The following is a 23,306-nucleotide window of genomic DNA, read 5'->3' as shown; positions in this document are numbered from 1 at the left end:
CCAGGTCAGGGTGGCAGATTTCCTTCTCTGAAGGACATCAGTGAACCAGGTGGGCTTTTCTGACAATTGATAATGATTTCATGGTGATCAGTAGATTCTGGTTTCCCAATTATTTTTTTCTTTTTTGTTTCTCTAAATATGTTGAATTCACTCTGGGTTCCCAGAATATTAAGATAATAGGAACTGCAGATGCTGGAGAATCCGAGAGAACAAAGTGTGGAGTTGGATGAACACGGCAGGCCAAGCAGCATCTTAGGAGCACAATAGCTGATGTTTCGGGCCTAGATCCTTCATCAGAAAAGGGGGATGCGGAGAGGGTTCTGAAATATATAGGGAGAGAGGGGAAGGTGGATCGAAGATGGAATACAAAAGAAGATAGGTGGAGAGGAGACAGACAAGTCAAAGGGGCGGGGTTGGAGCCTGTAGAGGTGAGTGTGGGTGGGGAGGTAGGGAGGGCTTATGTCAGTCCGGGGAGGATGGACAGGTCAAGGGGCTGGAATGGGGTTGGTAGGTAGGAAATGGAGGTGCAGCTTGAGGTGGGAGGAGGGGATAGGTGAAAGGAAGAACAGGTTAGGGAGGTGGGGATGAGTTGGGCTGATTTTGGAATGCAGTAGGGGGAGGGGAGATTTTGAAGTTTGTGAAATCGACATTGATACCATTCGGCTGCAGGGTCCCAAGTGGAATATGAGTTCCTTTTCCTGCAACCTTCAGGTGGCATCATTGTGGCGCTGCAGGAGGTCCTGGATGGAGATATCGTCTAAGGAATGGGAGGGGGAATTGAAATGGTTCGCGACTGGGAGGTGCAGTTGTTGCGAACCGAGTGTAGGTGTTCTGCAAAGCGATCCCCAAGCCTCTGCTTGGTTTCCCCGATGGAGAGGTAGCCACAACAGGTACAGCGGATGTTGTATACCACATTGGCAGATGTGCAAGTGAACATCTGCTTGATGTGGAAAGTCTTCTTGGGGCCTGGGATGTGGGTGAGGGAGGAGGTGTGGGGGCAAGTGTAGCACTTTCCACGGTTGCAGGGAAAATTGCCAGGTGTGGTGGGGTTGGAGGGGAGTGCGGAGCGGTCAAGGGAGTCACGGAGAGAGTGGTCCACCGGGGAAAGCAGACAAGGGTGGGGATGGAAAAATGTCTTTGGTGTGGTCGGATTGTAGATGGCGGAAGTGTCGGAGGATGATGCGTTGTATCCGGAGGTTGGTGGGGTGGTACGTGAGGACAAGGGGTATTCTCTTTTAGTAGTTATTGCGGGGAGGGGTTTGTGAGGGATGAGTTGCGGGAAATGCGGGAGACACGTTCGAGGGTGTTCTCGACCACTTCAACCACTTCAGGGTGGAGCGTTGCGGTCCTTGAAGAACGAGGACATCTGAGATGTATGGGAGTGGAATACCTCATCCTGGGAGCAGATGCAGCGGAGGCGACGGAATTGGGAATAGGGGATGGAATTTTTGCAGGATGGTGGGTGGGATGAGGTGTATTCTCGGTAGCTGTGGGAGTCCGGGGACTTGAAATGGATATGGGTTTCTAGGCGGTTGCCCGAGATGGAGACAGAGGCGCCCAGGAAGGCAAGGGATGTGTTGGACATGGTCCAGATGGTCTTGAGGTTGGGGTGGTAGGTGTTGAAGTGGATGAACTGTTCAAGCTCCTCTTGGGAGCACGAGGTGACGCTGTTCCAGTCGTCAATGTAGTGGGGGAGGACTCATATTCCGCTTGGGAACCCTGCAGCCCAATGGTATCAATGTGGACTTCACAAGCTTCAAAATCTCCTCTTCCCCTACTGCATCCCAAAACCAGTCCAGCCTGTCTCTGCTTCCCTAACCTGTTCTTCCTCTCCCCCATCCCTTCCTCCCACCTCCAGCTGCACCTCCATTTCCTACCTACCACCTCATTCCGCCTCCTTGATCTGTCCATCTTCTGTGGACTGACCTATCCCCTCCCTACCTCCTCACCTATACCCTCTCCACCTATCTTGTTTTCTCTCCATCTTCAGTCCGCCTCCCCCTCTCTCCCTATTTATTCCAGTTCCCTCTCCCCATCCCCCTCTCTGATGAAGGGTCTAGGCCCGAAACGTCAGCTTTTGTGCTCCTGAGATACTGCTTGGCCTGCTGTGTTCATCCAGCTCCACACTTTGTTATCTTAGCAGAGGAAGAGGTGGGGTTTGAGGCCAGTGTAGGCACGGAAGAGGGATTGTTCCACGTAACCGACCAAGAGGCAGGCATAGCTTGGGCCCGTGTGGGTACAAATGGCCACCCCCTTTGACTGTAGGAAGTGGGTGGAATCGAAAGAGAAGTTGTTGAGGGGTGAGGACTTTTCTGGATTAATAGTTGAGCAATAATACCACTAAGCCATTGCCTACCCGTGGTAAGTGGTCCGAGAAGTATTGGATGTTGGGGCAATCATCTTCCAAGTTTCTTTGGACTCTGGAATAGTTCCTACAGATTAAAGAGGAGCTAATGTAATCCCACTATTTTAAAAAGAGAGGTAGACAGAAAACGCAATCATAAATATCGAGTCTGACGTCAGTAGTGGGGACAATGCTTCAGTCCATTGTATAGGAACGAAGATGCTTTGCTGCAACTATGCAGGGCATTCGTACGGCCGCTCCTTCAATACTGCATGTACTTTTCATCTCTTCCAAGGAAGATTGCTGTTGCTTTGGAGGGAGTGAAGCGAAGGCTGACCACATTGCTTCCTGGAATGACAACACTGATATATGATGGGATGCTAAGTTAAGATGATCTTCACTGGAGTTTAGAAGTGGGAGGCATTGGCAGTGGGAATATCACAGAAATATATAAAATTCTAACAGGACCAGATGGGTTAGATGCAGGAAGAATGTTCCTGATGGTGGAAGAGTCTAAAACGAGACGTCCTAGTTTACGTAAACCTTTTAGTACTGAGATGATTTTTTTTCAATAAGTGAGTGGTGAACCTGTGGAATTCGCTACCACAGACTGGTTGAGGCCAAAGCATTGTGTTTTCAAGAAGGAGGTAGATATAGCTGTTGTGGCACTTGGGACCAAGTTGGGTGCTGGGTTTGGAATCAGCCATGATTGTGTTTCTACATCTTGCAATTATGTATTTTGATTTTCAAATAGCAGTAAAGGGAAGTACTGTTGTATTTCATTTTCTAGTGTTTAATTTTCAAATTTGGGAATTACAGAAACCATCTGCGGGGAGAGCTGGCACTTGGTAGGAAACTCGTGTTTGACCATCACCACTGCAAAAGAAAACTATGATAATGCTAAGTTGTTCTGTCGGAGTCAAAATGCAGCACTTGCCTCACTTACATCACAGAAAAAAGTTGAATTTGTTCTCAAGGAATTGCAGATAATGCATGTGTTGGTGAGTTCAGTTTGTTTTGTTTTGGTTGAAGTGAATCTGTTAATTCTGAATCAGTCATTTGTATCTGAATGAAAACAGCAATTCTGTTTGCTTTATGTTGAGTGAATAGATTGTGTTTTGGGATTAGAGCACGTTTTCACAGCGGACTCAAAGGAGGCATTAGCCCCCAACAAAAAGGTAAACATTTGAGTGATTTAAGATAAATAATTGATCATTGTTGAACTGACAACTCATTTGACCTGAAATAAAATTTAAGTTTTCAACTGAAATTTTAATGTTGCAAGCTCAGACAGCACTGAACATGCTGAGCAAGCCTGTACTAATTGATTCTTAAGTGAGAACTGTTGTGTTATTCAGTTCTTGAAGCATTATAGCAGACTTGCACTTGAATGAAACTGAACATGATTGGGACCTAAAAACCCTTGCGAGGGAATTGTAGAAGCAATAGCAACAATTCTGTTAAAATTCAGGGAAAGAAGGGATTTCAGTGAAGGTAATCCGCTAATGGAGACAGCTACGAATTAAGAAATAACAAGCAATACAAGCCTTTGATTTCAAGTCTATAGAAACTTTCACTTTTGAGAAAATAATGTCCAAATATCAGAAACAAGCAGTGTAAGTAAAGTGATGAGAATGGTAAGCTTTAATTTTTGCACAGAATAAGGGCTGTGTATTATTCAGTAAAACAAAACAATTAGCGCAATGGTTGCCCAGAGGACAGTGATTTAAGGTGAATGATAACAGACTGGTCGTGAAAAGCTGTCTTTATGGTCTAAGTGGTGACACAATGCCTGCAAACAGTACAGCCAGATTCGTGGCTTTTGCAAGGAACTGAGTAATTTTCTGAAGAGAAATTAAAGTGCGGTGTGGCAGGAAAGTGTTTTTAATTAGATTTATTATTGTCGCATTTACCAAAATACAGTAAAATTGTATTGCACGCTAACCTGACAAACCATACCTGATTGATGTGTATCAGGGTAATAGAACCGAATGCAGAATATAGTGTTAGAACTTCAAAGAAGGTGCAGGAAAACTTGAATATATGAGACACTCATTCACAAGTCTGGTAACAAATGGGAAGAAACGGCTACAGTAACAGGAGCCAAATCACCACCTCAAAGATGAAGTCATGCTTGTGTGAAAATATATTTGCAGTGACAAATGAATGAACCAAACAAGATTTAGTAGAGTGAGTGAATGGCATGGGATTGACTGCTGTTCTGATGCAAAGGAGCAATGTGGTAGTTGTGACTAATGATTTGAGGAGCAGAGAATTATTTGCCCAGATTTGAAAGTGGGGCCTGATTACCATCCTGTCTGGAAAGCAGTTGGTTATCGGCAATAAATATTGGTCCTGGCCTGTGATGCTCATGTCCAGTGATTGAATTTCAAAATGACGATTAGCTTCAGAGGGTGAGAAATGAGTTTTTAAAAAAAGACAGTGCTGAAGAAACCCAGCGGGCCTAACAATATCTGTGGAGTGAAAAAGTTCATGTTTTGAGTCCAGTATAATCGTTCTTTGCACCTTTGCAGTAAGCTGGGTTGAAACTGTGTACATGAGCAAAACCTACAGATAAATATTCGTATTTAGTACGATTCAGAATTAGTGCAATCTTCCAAAATTGGTTGTTTTGGCTGGTCAACATTTCTTGCTTGACCTTCGTTGCACTTAAGAATGTGGTGGAGAGCTCCATTCTCGAATTGCCACAGTTCATATTCTGTGGGTTGACCCAAAATGGCTTTAGGGAGGGAATGCCAGGAATTTGATCCAGCACAGTGACGGAATGATGATATATTTCTAAGTCAGGATGGAAAAAGGGTTGGAGGGAATTTGTAGATTGAAATTGGCGGGTATCACGTGGGTGTTGCGGATGTGGCCACAAGAGGATTAGGGATGAGAGCTAAATGTCCAAGGGTATGTGTCTTATTGAAAAGACAGGCGGATGAACAGACGAGGTGTGGTTGCCTGATTTGTAACAAATAAAATTAAATCGATAACGAGAAGTGAAATTGAATTGGAACGTGTAGAATTGACATGGATAGAGTTGAGGAACCGCACAGGAGCAAAGACCCTAAGAGATGTTATGCACAGTAGTCAGGATATGGAGCAGGAAATAAATCAGGAAATAGAAAAGGGGTTTTAGAGAGGTGTAAGTCAGTAATCATGGGGGACTTCACTATGTAGGTGAACTGGGGAGGTCAGGTTTGTTGCAGAACCCAAAAAAAGGAATTTGTGAATGTGTATGTGGTTGTGTTTTGAAACAGATTGTGGTTGAGTGCACGAGGGAACAGGCAAGTCTGAATTTGGTGATATGTCATTAGGCTGCACCACAACCTGGGGTCTTGTGGTGAGTGAGGAGCAGGTCCCAGGCTGACTCCCTGGGCCCTGACTTGCAGGCTGAACCCAGGTTCCAGGTCCGCAGCTAGGCCTGGGTGCATTGGCGAAAAGGATGGAAGGTGGACTGGCAGCTGTGCCTGGAGTAACATTGGATGGGGATCTGCAGGCCGATGGCTTTAGCTCAGACGGGGCAATTTGAGGAGTAACTGTGGCAAAGCCCGTTACAGAGGTTGGGAGCCCATTTCAGAGACTCTAGCTGATGTCATGCTGTGGCTAGAGGAGCAGTGGAAGAGGAACAAGAAGAAGGGATAATAATCAAGTCTGTGGCAGTAAAATCTTGCATAATATTCAGTGTTTCAAGGTGACCCCCAAGTGTGGAGACACTTCTTGTGTAAAAAGAAAAAAGAGCAAAGATGTACCTGTGAAATTTTATAAAGCCCTGGTGAGATTACATTTTGAATTTGAAAATCTAGGTTCGGGCCTTGTCGAAAGGAATTAATAAGAATGAACGAAAGCAAGTGTCGTGTAGTCTTCCAGAAGGCATCTACACAGGCATACTTCTATACAGCTGATTGTCAGAAATTAAAATGCATGGATTTGATGGAAACACTTGATGTAGCTTGACCTTGAAAAATGAAGACCTAAGTACGAATGAAGGGCATGTTCCCCACAGGAAGAGCTTCCTGCATGCACTTTTCGCTAATATTCCTGACACAAGGATTTGATGAAGAAAGGATTCCTGACTGAGGAATAGCCAAAAAGAGAGACAATGTTCTGGAAGACACATCCTGACTGTAGTTTTGAGAGCCTGTTTTAATTTATTTTTCTTATTACTTTTGTTTATGTAAGTGGGACATGTATTTGTTGGAACAGCATGCCATTAGAGTTTTGTTCTGTTGAAGAATGGTTCGCAGTTAAGGGGGAATTGTTCACTTTGTCAGTAGGTAAATAAATTATTACTCATTGCTTAAAAAGTGAGTGTCAGGGATTTCTTTAATTTAGCATCTTTTTATATGAAGAGCAAGAAGGTAGCCAGGGAGAGGGTTGACCCATTGAAGGACAGGGAAGGGAATTTATGTGGAGCCAGAGAAAATGAGTGAGTTATTAAATGAGTACTTTACATCAGTATTCACCATCGAGAAGGACTTGGTGGATGATGGGTCTGGGGAAAGGTGTGTAGATAGTTTGGGTTACATTCAGATTAAAAGGGACAAGGTATTGGGGATCTTAAGACATCAAGGTGGACAATCCCCGGGGCCTGATGGGATATACCTTAGAATACTAAGAGAGGCAAGGGAAGAAATTGTTGGGGCCTTCAGGGAAATCTTTGTATCCTCATTGACAACAATAGAGGCTCCGCAGGATTGGAGGGTAGCCAATATTGTTCCTTTGTTTAAGAAGGGTGGGAGGGATAATCCAGTGAATTACAAACCAGTGAGTCTTGCTGCTGGTGAGCCTTGAGTCAGTGGTAGGGAAATTATTGGCAAGGATTCTTTGAGACAGGACTTACTTCCAAGTGGGACTAAGTGGCCACATTAGTGAGATGCAATCAGAGATAATGGGAACTGCAGATGCTGGAGATTCCAAGATAATAAAATGTGAGGCTGGATGAACACAGCAGGCCAAGCAGCTGCTGCTTGGCCTGCTGTGTTCATCCAGCCTCACATTTTATTATCTTAGTGAGATGCAACGTGGTTTTGTGAAGAGGGGGTTGTGTCTCACTAATTTGGTTGAGTTTTTTTGAAGAAATAACGAACATGATTGAGGGTAGGGCAGTGGACGTTGTCTACATGGACTTCACTAAGGCATTTGCCCAAGTCCCTCATGACAGGCTGATACAGAAGGTGAAGTTGCACGGGGTCAGAGGTTCGCTCAGTCATAGAAGACAGTGGGGTAGTAGCGGAAAGGTGCGTTGCTGAATAGAGGGCTGTGACTAGCGATGTTCCCCAGGGATCAGTGTAGGGGCTTTTGCTATTTAAATGACTTGGAAGAGAATGTAACTGGTCTGTTACTGGTGTGATTAGTAAGCTTGCTGATGCCACAGAGGTTGGTGGAATTGAAGATAGTGATGAGGACTCTCCAAAGGATATAGCAGGATATAGATTGGTTGGTGACATAGGCAGATAGTTTAATTGGGAAAAAATGTGAGGTGATGCATTTTAGAAGATCCAATTCAGATGGAAAATACACAATAAATGGCAGAACTCTTCAGAGTACTGCTAGGCAGACACATCTGGGTATACAGGTACACAGTTCACTGAAAGCGGCAAGGCAGGTGGAGAAGGTAGTCCACAAGGCATACTTGCTTTCGTCGGCTGGGGCATTGCGTTTAAAAATTGTCAGGTAGTGTTGAAGCTTTATAGAACATCAGTTAGGCCGCATTTGGATTATTGTGCTCAATTCTGAGTGTTACACCACCAGAAGGATGTGGTGGCTTTGGAGAAGGTACAGAAAAGATTTACTAGGATGTTGCCTGGTATGGAGGGCGTTAGCTATGAGGAGATGTTGGAGAAACTTGGGTTGTTATCACTGAAATTTTGGAGGTTGAGGGGTGACCTGGCTGAGGCCTACAAGATTATGAAGGGCATGGACAGCATATTGGTGCAGCCTTGGAGGGCCAAAGGGCCTGTTCCTGTGCTGTAATTTTTTTTGTAACAGATTGGAAGGTGAAAGGCAGGTCATACCACTTTTGCTTTTTTGCAGATTACTAAGCGAGGTGAGCTTCTCTGGGTGTTTCTGTTTTAATTATTAGAGGAGTTTGATCTCCTCTTCATAGAACAGTGAATGTTGTTGACATGGATTTTTGCAAGGCTTTCGACAAGGTCCCTCATAGCAGGCTCATCCACAAGACTAAGATGCATGGGATCCCTGATGACTTAGCAACATGGATTCAGAATTGGCTTGCCCGTACAAGACAGAGGGTAATGGTGGAAGGGTGCTTTTCAGGCAAGAGGTCTATGATAGTGGTGTTCTGCAGGGACCTGTACTGGGACCTCTGATGTATGAGGGATATATAAATGACTTAAATGAACATGTAGATGCGTGGGTTAATAAATTTGCAGAAGATGCAAAGATCGGTGGAATTGTGGATAGTGTAGATGGTTGTCAAAGGATATAGCCGGATGGATATAGATCAGTTGCAGATATGAGTGGAGAAATCGCAGATGTAGTTCAGTCTGGGTAATTGTGGGTTGTGCACTTCAGAAGATGAACTGTTGAAGAAAAGTGTACGGTTAGTGGCAGGACTCTGGACAGTATTGATATACAGAAGAATCTACAGAAGTCCATACCTCCTTGAAAGTCGTTAGGGTGGTAAAGAAGGTGTATTGGCATGTTTGCCTTTATTGATCGGGAAGTCATATACAAGAGTCAGGCTATCATATCACAGCTTGATAAGAGTTTGATTTGGCCACATTTAGAATAGTGCATTCAGTTCTGGTCACCACATTGCAGGAAGGATGTGGTGGCTTTGGAGAAGGAGCAGAAGTAGTTTCTCAGGTTGCTGCCTGCATTAGACTATATGAGCTATAAGAAGAGGCTAGTAAAATGCAGAGATAATAAAATGTGAGGCTGGATGAACACAGCAGGCCAAGCAGCATCTCAGGAGCACAAAAGCTGACGTTTCGGGCCTAGACCCTTCATCAGAGAGGGGGATGGGGGGAGGGAACTGGAATAAATGGGGAGAGAGGGGGAGGCGGACCAAAGATGGAGAGTAAAGAAGATAGGTGGAGAGAGTGTAGGTAGGGAGGGGATAGGTCAGTCCAGGGAAGACGGACAGGTCAAGGAGGTGGGATGAGGTTAGTAGGTAGCTGGGGGTGCGGCTTGGGGTGGGAGGAAGGGATGGGTGAGAGGAAGAACCGGTTAGGGAGGCAGAGACAGGTTGGACTGGTTTTGGGATGCAGTGGGTGGGGGGGGAAGAGCTGGGCTGGTTGTGTGGTGCAGTGGGGGGAGTTCGCAACAAACAACTGCACCTCCCAATCGCAAACCATTTCCACTCCCCCTCCCATTCTCTTGATGACATGTCCATCATGGGCCTCCTGCAGTGCCACAATGATGCCACCCGAAGGTTGCAGGAACAGCAACTCATATTCCGCCTGGGAACCCTGCAGCCATATGGTATCAATGTGGACTTCACCAGTTTCAAAATCTCCCCTTCTCCTACTGCATCCCTAAACCAGCCCAGTTCATCCCCTCCCCCCACTGCACCACACAACCAGCCCAGCTTCCCCCCCCACCCACTGCATCCCACAACCAGTCCAACCTGTCTCAGCCTCCCTAACCGGTTCTTCCTCTCACCCATCCCTTCCTCCCACCCCAAGCCGCACCCCCAGCTACCTACTAACCTCATCCCACCTCCTTGACCTGTCCGTCTTCCCTGGACTGACCTATCCCCTCCCTACCTCCCCACCTACACTCTCTCCTCCTATCTTCTTTACTCTCCATCTTGGGTCCGCCTCCCCCTCTCTCCCTATTTATTCCAGTTCCCACTCCCCATCCCCCTCTCTGATGAAGGGTCTCGGCCCGAAACGTCAGCTTTTGTGCTCTTGAGATGCTGCTTGGCCTGCTGTGTTCATCCAGCCTCACGTTTTATTATCTTGGAATCTCCAGCATCTGCAGTTCCCATTATCTCTGCTAGTAAAATGCAGGTTGTTTTCTCTGGAGCAGTGGAGATTGAGAAGAGACTTGATAGAAATCTACAAAATGAGATGCATTGATTGCGTTGACAGTCAGAATTGAAATGTCTAATACTAGGAGGGCATGTATTTAAGTAGAGGAGGAAAATTGAAAACACATGGGGAGGGGCAGTGGTCGGAGCATGGAAACACTGCTGGGGTTGTGGTGGAGGCAGATGCAATGGGGCATTCAAGGGACTTTCAGATAAACGTGAATATTCAAGGAATGGAGGGATATAGACCAGTGGCAGGCAGAAGGGATTAGTTTCATTTGGTGGTATGTTTGGGCATAAAATTGTGGGCCGACTGACCCATTCCTGTGCTGTACAGTTCTGTTCTATGTTCTAATCAAAATGGGTATTTGCAATGATAAAATGACTGTTTGAAGTACATCTAGAAGAATGATTCGTTATGGCATAATGGGCACAATGAACCAAAAAGTCTCCTTTGCGCTACAATACTTGTGATCGCACAGAAGAAAGACAACAATGATTAAAAACGAAGCTCGGTCAGTGCAGAGTCATACCGGAAACTTTGAGAGCCATTCATGACCTTGGTATATAGAACATAGAGAACAGTACAGCGCAGTACAGGCCCTTCGGCCCTCGATGTTGTGCCAACCCGTCATACCGATCTGAAGCCCATCTCACCTGCACTATTCCATGTATGTCCATATGCTTAACCAGTGATGACTTAAGGTCCCTAAAGTTGGCGAATCTACTACCATTGTGGGCAAAGCGTTCCATTCCCTTACTACTCTGAGGAAAGAAACCACCTCTGACATCTTGTTGTATAAGCTTTTTATATCTGATGTACTATTTTGAAGTGCTAGATACTGTAGTAGTTTTGGGAAAGTGTGTCAAGGGATATTAAAAATGGCAGTAGATGAATGATCGTGAGGTGTGAATTGGTTGTGATATAACAGTGCAATATTTGGCTTGAAGCAGGTGGGCTGAATGTTCTCTGCTATGTTTTTGTGTAAAATAACAGAAAATAATCTGTCTGCAAGAAAATCCATAAAATTGCAGTAATTTGCAGATTAACAAAAGCCAAACTAGATTAATACTAGAATATTTCCAATTCTGGAATGAATGCTGAGATTTCTGAGATAGTAGGAACTGCAGATCCTGGAGAATCTGAGATAATATGGTGTAGAGCTGGATGAACACAGCAGGCCAAGCAGCGTCAGAGGAGCAGGAAGGCTGACGTTTCAGAAAATTCTTTTCTGAATCATTTCTGAAGAAGGGTCTAGGTCTGAAACGTCAGCCTTCCTGCTCCTCTGACGCTGCTTGGCCTGCTGTGTTCATCCAGCTCGACACACTGTATTTCTGTTCCTGTTTAGCAAATATTACCATTTTAACAGGAATGTATTTGTTAAATTTCAGCACAAAGCTACTATAACCCCATGGGTTGGATTACGAAAAATTAATGTTTCGTATTGGTGCTGGGAAGACATGTCACCCTTCATGAACACATCATTGCAGTGGATGATGGAGGAGCCAAGTGATGCAGGATTTTGTGGTTATTTGGCAGAACCTTATTTTGCGAGTTTGAAAGCAGCTACTTGCATCAATCCAGTAAATGGAAGTGTGTGTGAAAGACCAGGTAAGTGTTCTTGCAGGCGATGTGGAATGCAGACTTGTTTGCTCAATTTCCTAAGATGTTGCCAGGCATTATGTTGCACTTTTGAACAAAAAGGTTGACCTGTGTATGCAGACAACAATACGCGTTGGTCACAAACAAAAGCAGAAGTTGGTGGAAAAGCTCAGCAGGTCTGGCAGCATCTGTGAAGAGGAATCGGAGCTAACGTTTTGTTGGATCAGAGTTAACGTTTCAGGTTAACTCTAATACAACAAAACCTTAACTCTGATTCCTCTTCACAGATGCTGCCCGACCTGCTGAGCTTCTCCAGCAACTTCTGCTTTCGTATCTGATTTATAGCATCCACAGTTTTTTTGGTTTTTGTTTAGTATGACACATTGGCCAACTAGCTGCTTAGATGATGAACTAACGGGCCCAATTAATCAAGAAAATAAGTGAGGCAAAAATCATGTTTTATCTCCTAGGTGCTAGTGCACTGAATAGAATCATAGAATCCCTAGAGTGTGGAAGCAGGCCAACCCGCACCACCACTCTGAACAGCATCCCACCCAGACCCATTTTCCTTCCCTGTTGTCTATAACTCTGCATTTCCCATGGCAAATTCAACTAAATTACACACCTCTGGACACCACAGGCAATTTAGCATGGCCAGTCCACCTGACCTGCACATCTTTGGACCGAGGGAGGAAATTGGAGCACCTGGCAGAAAACCATGCGCGCACAGGGAGAAGGTCTGCGTGGAGTTTGCACAGTCCCTGAGGGCGGAATTGAATCCGGGTCCTTGCTGCTGAGAGACAGCAGTGCTAACCACTGCACCGCCCCTGCCAGTTTTGTTACTGAGACCTGCGAGGTCCTGAACTGATATCTGTTCATGGAAGTGTCAAACGGTTGATGTCATGTCGAGCAGGAGGTTCTGAAGAATATTCAGATAAATTGGGGTAGTTCAGTGCTTGAAAGAGGCAAGAGAGTCATTTGCAGGAAATTTTCAGAAGATGGATCGAGCAGGGACAGGAATGGTTGTTGTAGGTTCCGGGATTTAGATGTTTCAGTAAGAACAGAAGATGGTAAAAGGGGGGGAGGTGTGGCATTGTTGGTCAAGGACAGTATTACAGTTGCAGAAAGGATGTTTGGGGACTCGTCAACTGAGGTAGTATGGGCTGAGGTGAGAAACAGGAAAGGAGAGGTCACCCTGTTGGGAGCTTTCTATAGGCCTCCAAATAGTTCCAGAGATGTAGAGGAAAGGATAGCAAAGATGATTCTCGATAGCAGTGAGAGATACAGGGTAGTTGTCATGGGGGACTTCAACTTTCCAAATATTAACTGGGAACACTATAGTTTGAGTACTATAGATGGGTCAGTTTTTGTCCAGTGTGTGCAGGAAGCCTTCCTGACACAGCATGTAGACAGGCCAACAAGGGGCGAAGCCACATTAGATTTGGTACTTGATAATGAGCCTGGCCAGGTGATAGATTTGGAAGTAGGTGAACTGTTTGGTGATAGCGATCACAATTCTGTTATGTTTACTTAAGTGATGGAAAGGGATAGGTGTATACCACTGGGCAAGAGTTATAGCTGGGGCAAAGGCAATTACAATGAGATTAGGCAAGATTTAGGGAGCATAGGATGGGGAAGGAAACTGCAGGGGATGGGCATAGAACATAAAACATTACAGCACAGTACAGGCCCTTCGGCCCTCTATGTTGTGCCGACCTGTCAAACCGCTCTCAAGCCCATCTAACCTACACTATTCCATGTACGTCCATATGCTTGTCCAATGACGACTTAAAGGTACCCAAAGTTGGCAAATCTACTACCGTTGCAGGCAAAGCGTTCCATTCCCTTACTACTCTGAGTAAAGAAACTCCTTCTGACATCTGTCCTATATCTTTGACCCCTCAATTTAAAGCTATGCCCCCTCGTGCTTGCCGTCACCATCCTAGGAAAAAGGCTCTCCCTATCCACCCTCTCTAACCCTCTGATTATTTTATGTTTCAATTAAGTCACCTCTCAACCTTCTCTCTAATGAAAACAGCCTCAAGTCCCTCAGCCTTTCCTCGTAAGAATTTCCCTCCATACCAGGCAACATCCTAGTAAATCTCCTCTGCACCCTTTCCAAAGCTTCCACATCTTTCTTGTAATGCGGTGACCAGAACTGTACACAATACTCCAAGTGCGGCCGCACCAGAGTTTTGTACAGCTTCACCATAACCTCTTGGTTCCGGAGCTCGATCCCTCTATTAATAAAAGTTAAAACACCGTATGCCGCCTTAACAGCTCTGTCAACCTGGGTGGCAACTTTCAAGGGTCTGTGTACATGGACACCGAGATATCTCTGCTCATCTACACTGCTAAGAATCTTACCATTAGCCCAGTACTTTGCCTTCCGGTTACTCCTACCAAAGTGCATCACCTCACACTTGTCTGCATTAAACTCCATTTGCCACCTCTCAGCCCAGCTCTGCAGCTTATCTATGTCTCTCTGCAACCTACAGCACCCTTCGTCAATATCCACAACTCCACCGACCTTAGAGTGGCCTGCAAATTTACTAACCCATCCTTCTATGCCCTCATCCAGGTCATTTATAAAAATGACAAACAGCAGTGGACCCAACACCGACCCTTGCGGTACACCACTAGTAACTGGGCTCCAGGACAAACATTTCCCATGAACTACCATCCTCTGTCGTCTTTCAGCAAGCCAATTTCCAATCCAAACTGCTATGTCTCCCACAATTTCATTCCTCCACATTCTTACATAACATATTGTGGGGTACCTTATCGAACGCCTTGCTGAAATCCATATGCACCACATCAACCGGTTTACGCTCATCTACCTGTTTGGTCACCACCTCAACTCAATAAGGTTTGAGAGGCATGACCTTCCCTTCACAAAACCGTGCTGACTATCCGTAATCAATTTATTGTTTTCAAGATGATTATAAATCCTATCCCTTGTAACCTTTTCCAACACTTTTTACCAAGAACTGAGGTAAGGCTCACTGGTCTATAATTACCAGGGTTGTCTCTACTCCCCTTCTTGAACAGGGGAACCACATTTGCTATCCTCCAGGCATCTGGCACTATTTGTTGACAATGAGGAGTTCAAGATCAATGCCAAAGGCTCGGCAGTCTCCTCCCTGGTTTTCCAGAGGACCTGAGGATAAATCCCACCCGGCCCAGGGGACTTAACTATCTTCATCTTCTGAAGGATTTCTAATACCTCTTCTGTGTGAAGCTCAATCCCACCTAGTCTAGTAGCATGTATCTCAGTATTCTCCTTGACAACATTGTCGTTTTCTAGAGTGAATACTGTTGAAAAATATTCATTTAGCGCTTCCCCTATCTCATCTGACTCCACATACAGTCGGTTTTGGGTCCACTGCTGTTTGTCATTTTTATGAATGACCTGGATGAGGGCGTAGAAGGATGGGTTAGTAAATTTGCATATGACACTAAGGTCGGCGGAGTTGTGGATAGTGACAAAGGATGCTGTAGGATGCAGAGAGACATAGATAAGCTGCAGAGCTGGGCTGAGAGGTGGCAAATGGAGTTTAATGCAGACAAGTGTGAGGTGATGCACTTTGGTAGGAGTAACCGGAAGGCAAAATACAGGGCTAATGGTAAGATTCTTAGCAGTGTAGATGAGCAGAGAGATCAAGGTGTCCGTGTACACAGACCCTTGAAAGTTGCCACCCAGGTTGACAGGGCTGTTAAGGCGGCATACAGTGTTTTAGCTTTTATTAATAGAGGGATCGAGCTCCGGAACCAAGAGGTTATGGTGAAGCTGTACAAAAGTCTGGTGCGGCCGCACTTGGAGTATTGTGTACAGTTCTGGTCACCGCATGATAAGAAGGATGTGGAAGCTTTGGAAAGGGTGCAGAGGAGATTTGCTAGGATGTTGCCTGATATGGAGGGAAGGTCTTACGAGGAAAGGCTGAGGGACTTGAGGCTGTTTTCATTAGAGAGAAGAAGGTTGAGAGGTGACTTAATTGAGACATACAAAATAATCCAGAGGGTTAGAGAGGGTGGATAGGGAGAGCCTTTTTCCTAGGATGGTGACGGCGAGCACGAGGGAGCATAGCTTTAAATTGAGGGGTGAAAGATACAGGACAGATGTCAGGGGTAGTTTCTTTACTCAGAGTAGTAAGGGAATGGAATGCTTTTCCTACAACGGTAGTAGATTCGCCAACTTTAGGTACATTTAAGTCGTCATTGGATAAGCATATGGACGTACATGGAATAGTATAGGTTAGATGGGCTTGAGATCGGTATGACAGGGCAGCACAACATCGAGGGCTGAAGAGCATTACAGCACTGTACGGGCCGTATGTTCTATGTTGTATAAATGGAAATGGTGAAATAAGTCTGGAGCCAATATCACTTCGTTTTCATAATGACCAACACTGGGAATGGATTTCCGGGTCAGTTTTTAAAAACTTTGGAATGATTTAAGATGTTGAATTCTGCACTTGGGTTGAGGAAGAGTTTGGTTTTAATCTGCCCTGGACTTTTAAAGTTGTACAGATCACATGACCATATTTTTCATTAGGTTTCCTCTACAGATTAGGCAAAACAGAAGGTGTCTTAAAATTAGTCTTTCATTTGGATTAGAAATTCACTTGCATTTGAAATCCATTAGTTCAGCCAGATTTAAAACAAAGTGCCAAGTGTACACCTTGAGAAGTCAATCTAATCATGTGCAAATCAGAATGAAATGCTTTTTGAGCAATTAGTCATCAAGGCCACAACATTTGGCTATCAGCTGCCAAATTATCTGTTGGTCCAATCTGAAAATAATTCAAATTAAAAGTGAAACATAGTGAATTTGCTGCAATTCAGACTGTGAGTGGGTTCTAACCTTGCCAAGTTGTTGAGCTTCCTTACTTTAAAACTCCGACATCCTTCTCAGACTGACAGAGGACACGACCGGTAGAGCACCCTTTGTCGTCCATTAGTTCCCTGGAATGGGGAAACTATGCCATCTTCTTCACAGAATTCAACATATCAACGATGATGAATATCTCAAAGATCATTCTGACACCTACACTTTGTGCTTTTAAGCCATTGCCAAACCTTGAAAGACAATCGTTAGCAGCAAAACTACCCAGCTTTCAGGACAATAGCGACCACAGCACCACACTACCCTGCCACAGCAGCCTCTGCAAGACAAGTCAGATCATTGTCACAAATGCTGCCATCGCATGTGGGAACACCATCCACCACGTACATGGCTGGCATTCATGTGACTCAGCCAGTGCTGTCTACCTCACTGGCCGCAGGCAAGGATGCCTCAAGGCATGGTATATTGGCAAGAGCATTCAGACTCTAAGACACTGGATGAATGGTCACTGCACAACAATCGCCAAACAGGAATACTGTTGTGCTCCTGAGATGCTGCTTGGCTTGCTGTGTTCATCCAGCTTCACACTTTGTTATCGATGTTCTCTCCCGGTCAGGGAACATTTCAGCAGTCAAGGACGCAAAATTTTCAGTCTTTGGGTAGGCGTCCTCCAAGGTGGCCTTTGAATAGAAAGCCACAGAATTGTCAAGCAGAATCTGATAGCTAAGTTTCATATCCATGAAGACAGCCTCAACTGTGATCTTGGGTTCACATCATTCTACGTTTCACCCTGTCATGCTGTTCTACATTGTAAAATCTTCCTTACTGTCCTTTTTGACATTACCTTGATAACTTGTTATCATCTCTCTTCCTTAGTTTGTACAGTTTTAGTTTACTTGTGACTTTGGTTAGACCCTTGGCATGCCACTCTTATACCTGTTGTGTTATCCCAGCCGTTCGGTTTGTCTCCAGCACCGCCTTAGAACATAGAACATAGAACAGTACAGCACAGAACAGGCCCTTCAGCCCACAATGTTGTGCCGACCATTGATCCTCATGTATGCACCCTCAAATTTCTGTGACCATATACATGTCCAGCAGTCTCTTAAATGACCCCAATGACCTTGCTTCCACAACAGCTGCTGGCAACGCATTCCATGCTCCCACAACTTGACGCCTTATTTTAAAATTTTTAATATTATATCTCAGCCTCAGTTAATTGGATTGTAAGTCATCCCTTCACTTACTATTCAGCCGTTGACATTTTATTCATGCCATCATCACCTGCGGAGACTTATTGTTCAGCTTGTTGACATTCTACTCATGCCACTTGAATGATCTTTTGGCCTCTCTGCCTAGTGATCTCTCTGCAAATTTTATGTCTGTGTACTGTTCTTCACTTTCCCTAACAAAAGAGCAGCACTCTGAAAGCTTGTGATTTCAAATAAACCTGTTGGACTATAACCTGGTGTTTTAACTCCTTACCATGTTTACGATGTTTAAACCCGAACATTGTTTTTTTTTAAACCCTCTTCCTACAAATGTGAATCACATTTCTCCACATAATATTCCAGCTGTCCATAAGACCACAAGACATAGGAGTGGAAGTAAGGCCATTCGGCCCATCAAGTCCACTCAGCCATTTAAATCATGGCTGATGGGCATTTCAACACCACTTCCCTGGACTCTCCCCGTCGCCCTTGATTCCTTCTGAGATCAAGAATTTGTCGATCTCTGCCTTGAAGGCATCCAATGTCCCGACCTCCACTGCACTCTGTGGCAATCAATTCCACAAGCCCACCACTGTCTGGCTGAAGAAATGTCACCTCATTTCCGTTTTAAATTTACCCCCCCCCTAATTTTAAGGCTGTGCCCATGGGTCCTAGTCTCCCCGCCTGACATGAACAACTTCCTAGCGTCCACCCCTTCTCAACCATACATTATCTTGTAAGTTTCGATTAGATCTCCCTTCAACCTTCTAAATTCTAATGAGTACAATCTCAGGATCCTTAGCCGTTCATCATACGTCCAACCTACCATTCCAGGGTTCATCCGTGTGAACCTCCGCTGGACACGCTCCAGGGCTAGTATGTCCTTCCTGAGGTGTGGGGCCCAAAATTGGACACAGTATTCTAAATGTGGCCTAACTAGAGCTTTATAAAGCTGTCAATGTTTTAAAGATGAGGACAAAAATCTTTTTACTCAGATGGCAGTGAATCTTTGGAAATGCTGTACCTCATGGCTGTGGAAGATCAGTGAGTATGTTCAAAATTGCAGTTCAGTCTTTTGCAGATAACTGTGCACCAGTTGATTTTATGGTAACATGGGCCTGTTTGCCCAGAAAACTTGATTTTGTGTAGACCATAAGGGCAATGTGATAAGCCAGCCAGCTCTGGTGAGAGAATGCCCATGGTGCTTGGCTGAAAATCCACAGACCCAGGCTAACATCTAGGTGTCATGCATTTGAAAGTCACCATGGCAGGTGGTACATCTGAGTTCACCACCAAAAGAAAATGGAATGATATAAGCAAGCCTAAAGGTAACCATTTAAAATTCCATCTTACTCAGTGATTGTAGAATCCTGACTCTGTTGAAGCAGGCCATTTGTTCTTTCAAATCTCACCAACCCTCTGAAGAGCATCTCCTCCACTTAGCCTGCCTCTATAACCCTGTGTTACCAATGGTTAACACCTAATCTACTTTATCCTGGACACTATGGGCAATTTAGCAAGATCAGTCTACTTAATGTGGACATCTTTGGACTGTGGGAGGAAACTGCAACACCTGGAGGAAAGCTAAGCAAACACAGGAATAATGTGCGAACTGCACGTAGACAGTTGCCCAAGGGTGGAATCAAACTCTAGTCACTGACTCCCTCGCAGCAGAGCTAACCACTGAGTCACAGTGCTGCTCCTGATATTCTTTTTAGTAAGTGCCATCCCAACCTGGTCTGACCAACTTATGACTCTAGACCCACAGCAATATTATTGAGTGACTCTTTATTGCTGTCTAAGATGGTCAAAAAACCACTTAGTTCAACAGATGCCAGCCTTGTTGTCCATGAAATTTCCATCATTTTCCCTATGACACTTCTCAACAGACCTGCAGATTACTGCTCCCCTTTCTTTCTTGAGTAGAGGGATACGTTTGATTATCTCTACTTTGATAGGACCTTTTTAGAATTCAAGGAATTTTGGAAAATTCGTATCCATGTGTCATTATCTCAGCAACCTGTTCTTTTGAACACCCTAGGATGACATCTGTCAGGGACAGAGGCCTAGTCTGTTTCTTGTTCACATAATACTCACAGCACATGTTCCCTTTCACATCTTACTTTTACAGTTATGTCTAGGATGTTACTTATAATTTTTACAGACTAGATCAATGCAAAATATTAGTTCAGTTCATCTGTCATTTCCTATTAATCATTTGTCAAACTCTAGCAACAGGATTAATATTCACTTGTTTCTCTTTTAAATACCTCATGGACTTTTAACTATGTTTTTATATTTCTACATAGCTTTCTCTTGCATGAATTTCTCCCACTTCATTAACCTTTTGGTTATTCTTTGCCGTTCTCTGTTCTGTCCAATTTCCTGACTGTCACTCATCTTTGCAGAATTACGCATTATTTTCTTGAAATTTGATACTACCTTTAACTTTCATTAGGATTTCAGAATTCTCTTGTGTTTCTTGGGCTAGGATGCATAGATTGAGTATTTGGAAAAAATGTCTGCCATGGCATCACTACTAATCTATCCTCAACCTCATTTGCTAGATCATTTTATTCAGCTGTCTTCATACCCTCAAACGTCCTTAATTAAGTTTAATGCTCCAGTGTTTGATCTCCTGATCTCTGCCACAAACTAAAAATTAATCTCACATGATCATTGCTACAAAGGAGTGCCTTCACTAACAGCTAAGAAATTAATCCTGTCTCATTGCACATAGCCACATATAATATCGTGTTGCTTCCTGGTTGTTGATCCTGGTATGGAAAAAAAATTGGCTGGCAGCACTCCAGATACTGAGATGTTGCCATGCCCAGATGAGATACATCATCAATTGCTGAGAGGCACCATGGAGCAAATTGCAGGGCAATGGACAGAAATTTTCCAGACCCCTCCGAATACAGGATCAGTCCTGGGGTCTGGAGGATTGAGAGTGTGACACCAATGTTAAAGAGAGGGGCCAAGGGCAATCAGGAAACTACAGACCTGTCACCTTGATGTCGATAACAGGTTGACTGGTAGAGATAGTAATGTGGGATGAGGTCAATCAAGACTTAAAACATTGAACAATACAGGGCAAGAACGGGGCCTTCAGCCCACAGTGTTGTGCTGAACGAATTAAACTAATCTTTTCTCCCTGCCTGTGGTCCATATCCTTCCATTCTGTGCTTATTTATTGGCTTATCTAAATGCCCCTGTCATATCTGTCTCCGCCATAATCCCGGCAGTGCATTCCAGGCACCTACCATTCTCTGTGTAAAAAAAAAACTTATTCCTCACATTTCCTTTGAACTTTTACCATGCTAACCTAAATCATGCCTCCTGGTATTAGACATTTAGAGAAATGTAAGCAAATAGTTGAACATCCAGCATGCTGTTGTCAAGGCAAAGTGATGTCTGACAAATTTGATGAGAATTCTTCAGTAAGGTGACACGGATGGCGGACGAGGTTGGTGCTGTGGATCTTGTATGTTTGGATTTGCAAAAAGTATTTGGTATGGTGCTACATGGCAAGTTCGTCAGCAAATTAGAAATGTTTGAGATTGATGGCTCTTCAGTAGCATGGATGCCAATTTGGTGAAAAGCTAGGAAGCAGAGGGTAGGAATCAGTGGGTATTTCTCAGGTCAGAGAGGATTTGAAAGTGATTGGTGTTGGATACTTTTTCTGATTTTTACATGAACGATTTGGGGATGGGTGTTGAGGGCAGGTTCTCTAAACTTGCACATGATGCTAAGTTAGGGAGAATAGTGAATTGTGAGAATGGTGCAGACCTACTTCAGAGAGATGTTGACAAGGTGGTCAAATGAGTAGACACCTGGCAGATGAATTTTAATGCAGAGAAATTTGAAGTAATGCATTTGATTGATGAAGCATAGAAAGAAAATACAGGCTCAATGCAAGAGGGGAGTACAAGCGCAGACGGAACTCGGGGTTTATGTGCATCATTTTCTGAAGGTGACCAGACAAAGTGAAACAGTTGTGAAAAAGGCTTAAATGATGTTTGGGTTTATAAATAAAAACAAGGAGGTGGTGTTGCCCCTCTACAAGTTACTGCTACACTGCATTTGGAGTATTGTTTAGTTCTGAGAACATTATTTAAGGAAGGATGCTAAAGATCTGGGGAGTGCAAAGTATATTTACTAGAATGATAGCTGGAATGAGTGATTTTAGATACAAGGAAAGATAAGAGAAACTGGGCTTATTCTCCATGGAACAGAGAAGATTGAGGTAACTTTATTTAGGTATTCAAAATTACAAACAATTTTGACAGGGTGAAGAAGGATATTGTGTTTCCACTGGCTGATATGTCAGTAACTAGGGGTCACAATTTCAAGATTTCCAGCAAGAGAGCCAGAAGTGAGATGAGAAGGCCTTTACTTAAAAAGATGTTCAGATCTGGAATGTGCTGCCTGAGAGTGTCGTGGAGGCACTTTGCTTCTTTCGTTGTCTTATTCAGATTCTTATTCTGATTCTTGTTAAAAAATGATTTTAGATATGGCTGGAGAATGGGACTAACTGGGTAGCTCTTTCAGGAGCCAGCACAGACACGATGGGCCAAATGGCCGCCTCCTGTGCTGTAACTTGTATTATGTGCTTAACTTAGGAAGAGCAGCCAAGGATTCTGGGTCTGTACTTCAAGGTTTAGAAGGATTGGTATGTAGGGCAAGATGTGGGAGTCTCATTAAAAGCTTACACAGTACTGAGTGACCTGGATAGAATGGACATGGCGATGTTTCCAATAACAGGACAGATTAAGACCCAAGGGCACAGACTGAGTGAAGGACAAGTCTTCGGAACTCAGATGAGGAATTTCTTCAGCTAGAGGGTAGTGAATCTGTGGAACCCCTGTGGAGGCCAAGTCATCAAGTGTGTTTAAGACAGAGATAAATAGAATCTAGATTAGTAAAGGGATCAAAGGTTATGGGGAGAAGGCAGGAGAATGGAGTTGAGAAACATGTTAACCGTGATCAAATGATGGGGCTGACTCTGGACCAAATGACTGAATTCTGATCCTATATCTTATGGTTTTCTGGAACATGCTACTCTGTGAAATTGTTACAAAAATGGTCTATAAGCTCATCATCCATGTTATCAGTGTCAATTTGATTCATTCAGTCTGTCTTGAGATAAAATACTGCAGTTGCAAGCTCTCTGGTTCACACCTAAATGGTAGCTCAGGGAAGGAGCTGAGTTTGTGGTGGGTGCAGAAGACAATGGCTTTGATCTCCTTGATGTTTAATGGAACAGTTTTTTGCTCATTTGTTTATGGATTTTG

General features: G+C 44.1%; 1 protein-coding gene across 3 annotated transcripts in view; it reads left to right on the top strand.

Moving 5' to 3' along the window:
- Window positions 1-23,306, top strand: part of atrn (attractin) — a 361,852-nt gene that overhangs the window by 125,764 nt on the left and 212,782 nt on the right. For all 3 annotated transcript variants that reach the window (XM_059650378.1, XM_059650382.1, XM_059650379.1), the window contains exons 15-16: window positions 3,164-3,345; window positions 11,742-11,961. In XM_059650378.1, coding sequence (XP_059506361.1) covers window positions 3,164-3,345; window positions 11,742-11,961 — 402 coding nt within the window. The remainder of the gene's footprint in view (window positions 1-3,163; window positions 3,346-11,741; window positions 11,962-23,306) is intronic.

This window comes from Stegostoma tigrinum, chromosome 1 (assembly GCF_030684315.1).
Source record: "Stegostoma tigrinum isolate sSteTig4 chromosome 1, sSteTig4.hap1, whole genome shotgun sequence".
Taxonomy (NCBI): domain Eukaryota; kingdom Metazoa; phylum Chordata; class Chondrichthyes; order Orectolobiformes; family Stegostomatidae; genus Stegostoma; species Stegostoma tigrinum.
This window is presented reverse-complemented; position numbering and strand designations above follow the sequence as displayed.